Raw genomic sequence first — 11769 nt, 5'->3', positions numbered from 1 at the left:
GATTGTAATAACGATGCATTATTAGATTAAAACATTGCATGGAAATAATTCGACGATTATAACTTGGGAGTTTTTCTTCTCCTCTCGCAGTTCAATCGTATATATATATATATATATATAATAACTCTGAATTTACGCGGTTGTGTAAAAAATAAAATAATCATGTGAGAGTCTGCGTTTACTACTTATTACAAAATAACTTTACGTATTTCATTCCTAAGAACACGCTATAATTATCATAGCATTTTATATATTACAGAGTATATTTTGCAATACAACACGCATGACTTGAAGGGGGAGCTCAATCACGCGAGCGAAGCAAAATTGTCTCGCATCGGGGTTCACATTTTGAACTGTAACCCAACCTTCGTTTTACATTTCTCGCATCGTCAAAAGTGAGCTCTGCGTGCGAATCGTGCGATCGGATCGATGTGTCAATTACGCGCCTGACTACAATTAATTAAATTAATAGCCGATATCTCTTGCGCCGTATCAAACTAACGCGCTGTAATCCAACCTACCGAATATTTCGTATCTATTTTTTTTTTTTTTTTTTTTTGCTCGTGTGAATAACATTGAGAATATCATGGGATATTATTAAGGAATAAATAACAAATTGATCAAGACATTGCTACAAACTGTAGCTTATCCGATATTCTAATAACTGGTAGAGACTGTCGTTTTAAATCATGAACGACTAATTAATTGAATTATAAAATTATCTGGCGCAAAAAAATGTAGCAACAGCGACCATGCGTCAGCTGGCTCGTAAATTAATTCATTTATTGCTTCTCTTATGCGGCTAAAAACGCTCATTTATTCACGACTGAACGATATCGTTATATTATAACGTTGAAAAATATCTCGTCATGTTCATTATTTCACCTTTACTTAATAAAAAAGATAATTATTTTTATATTTATTCTATAAAATATAGCATGACACACAGTATGAAAAATTTTATTTCTATTTGAGAGAGAGAAAAACATATTTAATTTGTTCTTATAAAAAAACATGTATTTTAATCTTTAATTTTGATCATATAGTAGAACGTTTAATTAAATTTCTCAGATTTTTTATACATTATTTTTTAAATGTATTGCGTTCTCTCTTGATATTGTGCCATCAAATAGTCGGTAATTTTAATCGAACAGCATGTACCGACGCAGATATCGAGCATTTAATAGATGTTGAGCAGAGGGCGCCTATAACAAAGCCATCTAATTTTCTTATAGAATTACATGTTTTTATATTAAATATATATTATATAATATATATATTGCTTACCTTATTTTCTAAATTTATTGTAGATATAAAATGTAGTAAAAGGAATTTTTTACAACATTATCACAAATAGATTTAATAACATAAAATTGAATTATTAAATATGTATAAAAAATTGCAAAAAATTATGATAAAAAATAATCTTGTTTTAGCATTAAAGATATATATAATTGTTTATTTTTAATATAATGCATAATCTATATATTTTAGAAAATAAAATGGAATTTACTTAACTATATTTAGAAATATTAACGTAATTGAAAAACGTTGTATAGAGCCTCTAAATTAAATTTATCTCCAATTTTGTAAATTGAGAAAATATCTGCATTTAATTTCGCTTTGTTCGATTTTGTTTAAAATTGTATATTTTTAGCACATTATTTGATTTTGTCGTCGATTTTGCCGCATACGTCCATCAACTATAATTTGCAGTAGAGTTAATTTTAGAACTCCGTACTCGCGCATTTTCGTTTCCTACAATTTGTTAATTAAGTACTGATAATTACAAAAAACATCAAGAACATCATAGCCATCATTGCTATGCAGTGAAAGATTGGATTATTTTGTTTTTTACGTGATACACGTATAATATATCATGATCGTGTCGTGCGAGTAATTCTTACGTCAATCGTTCATGTGTAAACCATCTGTACCGTATGTAAACAATGTCACTCGTCTGTCACGCGACTAATTATAAACGTGCGTGAATTGTTATACCAGATGCGCTGGAATTACAACGTGTCAAATGATGAAGTCAAGCCGATTGGATCTCTGTGAAAGATACGTAAAACATGTCGATCAAATATCTACAGCGCGTATTCTCTCTTTCGCGAGATATTTTATTTTTAGAGAAGAGAAGCTCATTCGAACAATATTTTTTCGATTGAACTCCGTTTTTTTTATATCATTTTATTTTGACAATACTTTCACTTGAAAGAAAAACACACTAAACTTACTTAAGAAATATATATTTAAATTATGATTTAATTTATTAAAAAATACATTAAAAATTTGATATTTACAACTAATTTACGAAATTTTTTTTCCGTGTAACTTTTCTTCAGATTTTTATATAACTCTGTCTTTTTTTTTATTTTTAGAAAAGTTCTAGTCGTACAGTTATAGTCTGTCTGTGTGATACGTATACTGTGTATACGTAACTTATCAGCTGCTTGAGGTTTAATTTATTCGCAGGCAAACCTGGAAAGTGCGTCATCTAATCGTCTGAATGCGGTTGTGCGACACCTATCTAAATCGCAAATGCTAGAAACGTTTTAAAGTTTTTTTTTTTTTTATGTCAAATGAAATTGTATAATGCATATATATATATATATGGCAAGATGCAGCAACAACAACTCCATATCTTTTGACAATTGTTGACAATTTTATTGTCTTTTACTAGTAGCATATATATATTTCATTTTTTATTAAACTTGTTATAGCAATTTTATATATGAATTAAAAACTGGTGTACTTTCATAATTTATTCATTAAATTCAAATTTAGTGAATATCAATCAATTAAAGAAAATAACTATAATTTTACTAAATAGATTTAATTAGATTTTAATAGGTAAATGTGTCATAAATTATTATTAATAAACTTTCCAATGTAATATTTGTTAATTTTATGGAAACTTATTGTAGTTTAATATATCTATTCCTGCATTTCACAACATGATGCAATAAGCAGATTTATATCAGTTAAAAATTTGCATTAGTATTGTGAGTCAAATTTCATTTTCTGCTTCGCAAAGGAAGATGTGTTGCAAAAATGTATTTCAAATTATTTCGGTAATCATCATATTGTGAAATTATTTTATAAACCTTTAGTGTGTGCGATCTAGATATCAGTGTGAATGAGCCTTAACCGTGTCGCGTATCGACAAGCGTGGCGTTGAAATCTCCGCATTGTCGCACGTATATAGCCGGAAACAGAAAAAACAAACTCTGATGTTCAATTTGAACGAAATTTAATCTTTACACATTTTTACTCGTGTAGATACAATCAGGCTTATATAATATATGTTTTAAAAAATTATTTATTATTCGGGGACGAAATCCACGATTCTAAGTGGAAGTCTTATCTCGACAACACGTGTTGTCCGTGGAACACAAATAGGCAAAAGAATCTTGCACAAAGTGCACCGACGTTCGAGAGGCAATAAAGTTTCTTGTTTTTCTCAATGACTTCTACTCTTTTTTAGTCTCTCGAGCGTGTTACCACTATTTATCACATCTTATATAAGCTAATAGGTACAAAATATGCACATATAAGTGTGACCGATGGGTGAATTCTGAATTTATTAAAATAAAAAAATACTTTTTTACGCACGAGACATACTTTTGGTTACCGCGATCTTCGTACAGTGACCATTACTAGTCGTGCTAGGCCGTCTCGCGGTTTTCTTGCGGTCCAAGATGACGCAATCGGCTGACAGCGAAAGTATTGTACGACCGCACGCACGTGTGAATACGTCTAGATATGGCTTAATGCGAGAATAATTCGTTCTTTGTCAATTACAAAAAAAGAGATACGCTTTAAATAGAGATATGTTGTATAATATCGGATATATTTTCTATGTATATATAATACACTAAAATCCTCGACCTTAATTTCGATGACGGAACGTACAAAATTCTACGACAAGCTGTCAATTTTTCTTAATATTACAAAATTATTTTAGTTATATTTATTGCAACTTTCCACACATTCTATATAATCCAGAGATCACAAAAAATGTATCTTTACATAAAAATAAATTATAAAAACGATTTAAAGAGCTTATGGAAAAATAGATGCCAAAGTGGATAAAGTCGATGCTAAACGATGCTAAAATTAAAGTTGAGGACGTATCATAATAACAAATATTCGTATGCGCCAAATTATAATTTTCTAATGTAGCCTCTTCTCCCTTAATTGACATATAGGGAACAACAGTGATGCGTATATCACTGATAAACAAACTATCGAATGAATAAACGTTTGCTAAGAATACGAGAAGTTCGTAACATGCACGTCACGATAAAGTGCAAATTCATCGGTCGTTTTATGCAAACAAGTAACGGAAATCATTTAATCCGATGTTAACAGTTAAATTACACGCTGTACTTCTTTCAAGGTCATCATGATCGACGAACCAAAATCTCGAATACAACTTTGGGAATGAAGTAAGAGTCGTTACGCTTTGAGTAACCGACGAATGAGAATAGTATAACTGTATAATTTTTACACAATGTTTCTCAATTAATTGTTTATGAAGCAAAATAGCCATGGTTCTCAGATGCGTTTATAAAAGAAAATCCTAAAAGTTATTTTTTAAGATTAATACTCATACGTCAAAACGAAGGAATTTATTTCAAATCATAAAATTTAATATCTTAACTCATATATATAAAGGAAAAAAATGTAATACAATAAACAAGTGATAATCCTGTTTAAAAGTAAAGAAAAATTAATTATAAATCACATAATATTTCTGAAATGATTTTCTTTTTCCTTCTTTATTCTGCTTTTAACAATAAAAGAATATTTCAAGTGAAACCACCCTTTATCTGCCTATTATATTATATACATGACGGGTGCTACAATATTGAACTAAATCTTCCACGTACGTTGTTCATTCGTCAAAATATTGCATTAGAATTATTTTTCAAAATAATACTCTTCTTCGAATGGATCGTTGTGTTCCATTTTATATTTAGCTTTACGTACTAAAATATCCTAGGTAAAACTATTTCACTAAAAATCTCATTCGAAACTGAGTATAATCTTATTGCGTTAATCTTTCCCAAGCAACTTGCGTATTGTACATATACTAATTAAATAATTCGCGTTTGAGCAAAATATAGATGTGCGTGATAAAAAATGTTTCGCTGAATGCGAAAAAGATGAGATATACGTGTCTAAAATGTTGAAAAATGATCGCTTGGAAAAGATTAATTATATACAAGATAACGCAGAATATCCTTCCACTTTTTTGAACAAACGAATGATGAAGAAAAATAATGATGATGTAGTTATATAACTGAGTGATATTTTTTATCTATAGAAGGCAATCCTGAATTACTTGTACAGAAATAAAAATAAAATCCATTTTTTCAATTTTGATACCCTTTTGCGTATCCATAATATAGAGCTATCTAGTGTACTTACAATAACGTATACAAATATCTTTATGTAAATACTAGCGCAATAGCGCGAAGATACTTGCTGGGACGCGCGATCAGAAAAAGAGCGCGTCGCGAGGTGCGAACATCAGTCCGTATTTATCGATTTTAAGCTAAGTAATTCTCTCATACTATACATCAATGCGCGAGCGCAAACTATAGAATACGCGTTTACACCATAGCCTTCGAATTGGTGTTAGCCATCTTTTTCGTGAACTCCATAAGGAACTCCTTGTAAAGAAGGGAATCCATGTTGGCCGAGAGGATATAGAGTATCCACCAATCACCAAGGTCGACCTTCTTGCTGACACTTTGGCAGGTCTCGATGGGTAGCAGTCTCGTCGACAGATGCAGCAGTCTCGGTCGTATCGTTGGCGCGAAGAAGATCATCGCTCTGTAGATCAAGAGACCGAGTAGCATGATGCCCATGAGGAAGAACCAGAACCAGATGAAGATGTACGTCTTCTCGTTGACGATGTTTTGCGGCAGTATACAGAGGGAATCGTGCTGCTGTATCGTGCCCGAGGCACCATACTTGTGGAAGATGCATTTGGTGACACGTGGGAACACATAGACCATGGGATCAACACGTTCCTCCTGTGGCGTGTCCGAGAACTGTAGCACTCGCAGACCGTAGCTCCAGAACTCACCGTCGAAGAATCGATTCATCAGATAGAGCTGAGCGAATATGTTGACGAGGCACAGAAATTCACAGAAAAAGTACCGATACACGTACGTGGTGTGACTCTGTAAGCAGCAATTCGTCGTTGAATTAAGGCAAATTGAACTCAATGAGGAGGAATTGGACTTAACGCAGTCGTCTCCCTCTCTCGTTACATGTTCAACCTCTCCGTTTAACATTCTGCCTAAACGGCACCGCGACATTTCGCATAATCTATTTATCAAATAAATATATAGTATGCTGCATATGACTAGCAATAGCTTAAGTCTGTTTCACGTACCAAAAATAAAGATTATATTTAATCTATCGATACAGATCTTTTACTAGTTATCTTATATTTACATATAAAACCTATATTTACATTTATATGTAAAATATTACAAAATTAATTCTTATATTTTATAGACGATAAAGATGATGTGTAATGTCTTTTTTCAAATAATAAATTTATATTCAATAATTATCCGCGGTTTAATTTCAATCTCGGAGGATGTTTTGAAAACATTCTAGACAGAGGCGATAAGTTAAATGATAACAGACACGTGTGATGTTGTTGAAAGGTAAACCAGCTAGTTATCAACGACCACCAAGAACGGTAAAGAGAAACCACCGAGAACATCAAGATACGCGTTATCCAAGTACCAATTTTTGCATCTTCCTTTTTTTCGTACGTGGCTATTTTTTTAAACATCTTATCTGCCAAGCCGAAATTCGTTTTGTTTCGTATAAATTATATGCCCGACTTATATTTATTCTTACCCTGATGTGCTGCATTAAATAATCCATGAGAGCGCTTTTCTTCTTCGTGAGATTCTCCTCGGTATCCATGCCGTGATTCATTCCCATGACCAGCGCGTTCATCAGACCGCCTTCCCACAAGCCCCATAGCCATTGTGGTAAATAGCATAAAACTGCCTAATTAATAAAAGGATAAATATTGCACATTGGAGGGGGAGAAGAAAATATCAATCGCTTTAAATAATATGAATAATAATAATACTGATCAAATCAAAGTCTCCATAAAATCACAATATGCAGGATATATGTACAACATTTTATTCTACTTTACGTTAAATGTATTGTCGGTTTTTTCTTAACAAATGATTAAAATCTGTTTTGATTTCTTTTACACATTTAATTATATAAATATTAATCTTTAAACTCGAAGTAAAAAATTCTATTAATATATGTTCCGTTTAAAAATGATCGGCGAATGATAGACTGATTTTTAATATAGTCACTTTAAGAATCAATAAAGTGACATAATCAATTTAAGCTACTATATATATTTTTATCAACGAGTATCGTGAAGGACCTCCCACGCTTGAGAGGTCCACGTGGGCTGCAGTCGGCCGTCAGATAAAAGAGATAAGCACGGATCAGCGGAAAGACAGACATATGAACACAAAGAGAAGAGGACTCGAGGAGGGGGGGGAGGGGGAGGACTCTTTCTTGTCTGGCGCGCGCGACTCGACGTACATGTCACGTCGCACGTGTAGTAGATTGCCGATAAAGGGATATGCTTACCTGGAAAAACAGCACAAAACAGACCCACTGATAGTACGTGTAGTATTTCCTTGCCTCGTGATCTCCGAAGTCGTTGGCTATTCCCGGATGGGCGACCTCCACACCAACCTGCGGATGCGCGATACTTTAGAAGGATGATAACGATGACACCATCGCAATGGAATACCATTCCTTGGATATTGATAAGATGAAAAAAGCTCTAATTTGTACATATCGTTGCAACAATATTTTCGCATATTGCAACGCGTAGCTGCATAAATAAATTAATAATTAATCTCAAATGAGGAAAAAACTCACGTTTTTTTTTTAAGATGAATAATGCGCGATATTATGTACTATGATTTGTAAAGCGTAATGTTAAAAATAGCAAATTATATATTACGAATATAAGGCTCTTAATATTTACAAACAAGTAACTATCAACTTAACGAATAAGAGCCAGAAATTAATTAATTTTTTCCGCGAAAATGGAAACGTGCACAAATTTTACTTGGTGTATTTACCAAGAAATAGATTCTCATTTTTGAGAATTCTATAAATCCCTCTTTACCTCCCGCCCCCTTTAAAGAAACGTAGGCGAAAAAAATTAATTTCCAAGAAATTAATTTACGTATTAACATCCGCGTCTGGTTCTTATTTGCCAAGTTGATAGTTGCTTGTTAACAAATTATATATTCATTCAGATTTATTTTCCTCTTGGATACTAGAATATCGCAAGAGTACGCTGCATTTTAATTGAGATATCATTTATCTACTCTACTACATATGATATTTTTTTCTTTGTCTCCAAGAGTTAAGATTTGCAATTTTATAATTCAGGATATAAAATATTCTTCTATCTTAAAGAACAACTTGGAATTTAACCTTATGAATGCATGTATGTTTAATTTTCATCGATTTTAAAGAAATTATATCGCCAATATATATTTTTCTCAAAAAAAAGTGATAAATATATTTATTAAAGTTTGCATTCATTGACCGTAGTAACCGGAAATCATTGTTTTTTGCAAAGTTAATCGAGAGAAATTCACGCGATCAATCAATATGTTAATTTTTATCGCCCTTTTTTTCCGGCTTGAACGAAGTAACCGCGACCTACACATCTATAAATACAAAGAGGGTCAAAAATTTCCAAGTATAATTAGTGGTAGAATTATAAAGATTACAGTTAGATATTTATCGCCTAATGTTTTTGTAGGACATGATTTTTAATGTTTGTATATTTTAATAATAATAATTTTAACAGTCTTAATGGTTTTGCAGACTTTCCATCGATTTTTCTCTCTATCATTAATATATAAGAACGTGTATATGTTTTTTAATTCAATTGTTCATACATATTTCATATTAAAATTAACCGTTGGCCACATTGTACGTACATCTTGGATAAATTATTTCGTCGTTAGTCGTGATCATCATGGCATTTCTCCGTCACTTAGTCCTTTGCATATTTTTCAAATATTTCGAGGAAAAATATTTCCATACTTTATTTCAATCATAAAATTTAAATGATTGATGTAGCGGTAGCCGTAAAATTACCAATAATAACAACCTTCGATGCTATGATTATTTGTCGACACATGGATTATATAAATGTCATTTTTTACGTAAAAAAATTTACGCGTAAAAGATATATACGTAGGAAATTATATATCCAAGTTTGTCGCGTACGGAAATCAAATGCTGATTACATTACCTGCTGCTAAGACTTGTTGGATGAAAACTGTAAACGTGACAAATAAACTTCTATGACAGCGAAACGTGGTATCACATATCAAAAGTAATATCGCATGCAAGCTGATACAATCGGAGTAGGCTAAAACTGCAATACGTCTATTTAGGCCCGGTTTTACAACATATTTTAATCGAAGTAACTTTTTTTATTTCATTTTTTTTCTCTTTTTTTTTTTTTTTTTTTTTTATTTGAAAAAACCTGTTGCGACTAACTCCGGTCAAGTCATTTTTCTTTTCCCTTTTATGGACTTCCTTAGAAAAAGAAAGGAAATAAGTTGGTAGAAACTGACGAGAGACGAAGATAGTTAAATTCTATTTGAAGTAAGTTGTGAAACCGAGCCTTTGCAGGTAATTAGGTATTTTCACATGAAAAAGATTAAATCGATATGATAATTTTAAATGTACTTAACAGTTACAAGCTTTTTCTGCAAAGCTACTATAAAGATCAGTTGCTTGTTCAAACATTTAATTCAAATAGATTGTCGCTCGATAATAAAATCAGCATGTTTGACTTCTCCATACACGATAATTTCGCATATGTAATTTTTTACAAAATGTCGGTGAATTAAAAATAAAGACGATTACGTCATTTAAAATATGATATGAATGATAAGGAGTTACGTAATGGTCATAAATCATTTTATTCATCTATTGTAGATACAATATTTGCAAAATAAATTAAGTGCATTCGCTTAAATATTAAATAATTAAAAATCAAGTCACACATAGACAATGATTATGAGAATTTCTTTCTAATTTATAACGTTCAGTAAATAGAAAAGTAGGGGGCAACAGTTTGCAGTTGAGCTGTACGGATGTTGCCTCAGTATAATATATAATATACACTGTTATAATAACAGCAAATTTGATTCATCTAAAATTTAAATAGTTTTATCTTTAATCGATGCTCTGATCCATAGTAATTTAAATATCTATAAAAATCTATTAATCTATTATTTAAATATCTATTAATTACTTTTCTTATCAAGAATTTTTTATCAAAAATAGCGTATTTATATTTTTATTGATAAAATATTCGATTTTTAAAAAAAACTATATAAGACAAAATACATAAGTAAAATATTTAACTTAAAAAATGTAAAGTTCAAAGATTTATGTATCAGATTGCACATAAAAATGTATTATAAATAGAATAAATTTCGAGTGAAATATGAATTTTCGAAAAATACTTCCTAATTGAATTAAGTATTCTCAACAATTCTATAAATAGTAGTCTTTTTTTAACGTTGTTTACCTTGACATATTAATTAATTGTTAATGCAGAGATAATTTTAAGCGCGTTTTCAGTCATAATTAATGGAAAAGTTCACGAAACCGGTAGTGATTCGTATCAGTTTAACGAGAAGGTTGTCAAAAAGAAAGGCAGAAAGACGATCCCGCGAGGATCAGGGATCAGGGATCAGGGACGGGATCGGTAGATAGGTACACAATCGAAAATCACACACGCACCTGTCGATTGAACGCATCCGGCATAGTGAAGGTGGAAGTTATCCAGCAATAAGTGTTGATGGCGTGCGTAGGCAGACCCTGGACGATGCAAGAGATCGGGTTACCCACGTACTGGGTGGCCGTGAGCAATATCGAGCACGTGAACAACATCACCGTGGTGAAGTGATTGTGCAGCCGAAACACCATAGAATCCGTAATAATATCTTGCCGTTTGAAATAACGGCTCAAATCTCCTAGTAGCTTATACATGATCGCGTCGGTATCTTGTTATCGTTGCCACCAGGACGACGTTAAATCGGCGGAAAACTCGCCAATCTCGAAGACGAAGATGACCGCGTGCTGTCAACACAGCCACTCACCACTACTACTATACTATCTACCGCGAGCGCGAGCACCCACGTGCGATTCGGTTGGTGGCGAATAGACGATCCGAAAAGTCACCTGTCCCCTTCCCGTTGCGTAGAAATTTCAACGACGATCACGAAGACGTACCATCAACCGGCACTAACGAGCGTAGCTCATCCACCACGTTCTCGCGCGAACGAAAGCAGCAAAACGAAACGAGAGAGAGACACGAGCGTGCACGGTTGTCCACGCGGCGAGCCTTCTGTGCCCTTCCCTCCTTTTTCCTCCTCCGTCTCCCGTCTCGCCTTCTCCGGTGCTCTGCCCCTGCCCCTGCCCCTGCCGCTTCGTTTCCCTCCGTCTGTTGCCCCCTCTCTTTGTCTCGCTCTCTGTCTCTCTCTCTCTCTCTCTTTCTTTCTTTCTCGTTTTTTCTCTCCCTCCTACCCTGCCCTTCTTTTACTGCCTCTCTGTCTCTCCGTAACCCTCTGTATCCCCGCCGGGGGTCCTGCCTTCCCCTCGGCTCTGCGTGCGAGATAGGTCACCGAACCACGCTGGACGAGT

The 11769-nt window shown here is 33.2% G+C and overlaps 1 protein-coding gene across 1 annotated transcript; it reads right to left on the bottom strand.

The window, feature by feature from the left end:
- Positions 1-3318: 3318 nt before the first annotated feature.
- Positions 3319-11552, bottom strand: Ogre (optic ganglion reduced). The gene is made up of 4 exons (XM_072887938.1): positions 10867-11552; positions 7663-7770; positions 6895-7050; positions 3319-6200 (listed from the first exon to the last, which is right to left on the bottom strand). The coding sequence occupies exons 1-4, from the start codon at positions 11113-11115 to the stop codon at positions 5625-5627; spliced, it is 1089 nt and encodes a 362-aa protein (XP_072744039.1). The 5' UTR covers positions 11116-11552; the 3' UTR covers positions 3319-5624.
- Positions 11553-11769: the final 217 nt, after the last annotated feature.

This window comes from Anoplolepis gracilipes, chromosome 3 (genome assembly GCF_047496725.1).
Source record: "Anoplolepis gracilipes chromosome 3, ASM4749672v1, whole genome shotgun sequence".
Taxonomy (NCBI): Eukaryota; Metazoa; Arthropoda; class Insecta; order Hymenoptera; family Formicidae; genus Anoplolepis; species Anoplolepis gracilipes.
This window is presented reverse-complemented; position numbering and strand designations above follow the sequence as displayed.

What these genes read in the sequence shown, in the direction of transcription:
- Ogre (XM_072887938.1), bottom strand. Translation starts at nt 11,115, where the DNA reads ATGTATAAGCTACTAGGAGATTTGAGCCGTTATTTCAAACGGCAAGAT. An exon ending in CGGATGCGTTCAATCGACAG is followed by an intron (nt 7,771 to 10,866) that starts GTGCGTGTGTGA and finishes GCGCATCCGCAG; the next exon opens with GTTGGTGTGGAGGTCGCCCA. An exon ending in GTTTTGTGCTGTTTTTCCAG is followed by an intron (nt 7,051 to 7,662) that starts GTAAGCATATCC and finishes TTTATTAATTAG; the next exon opens with GCAGTTTTATGCTATTTACC.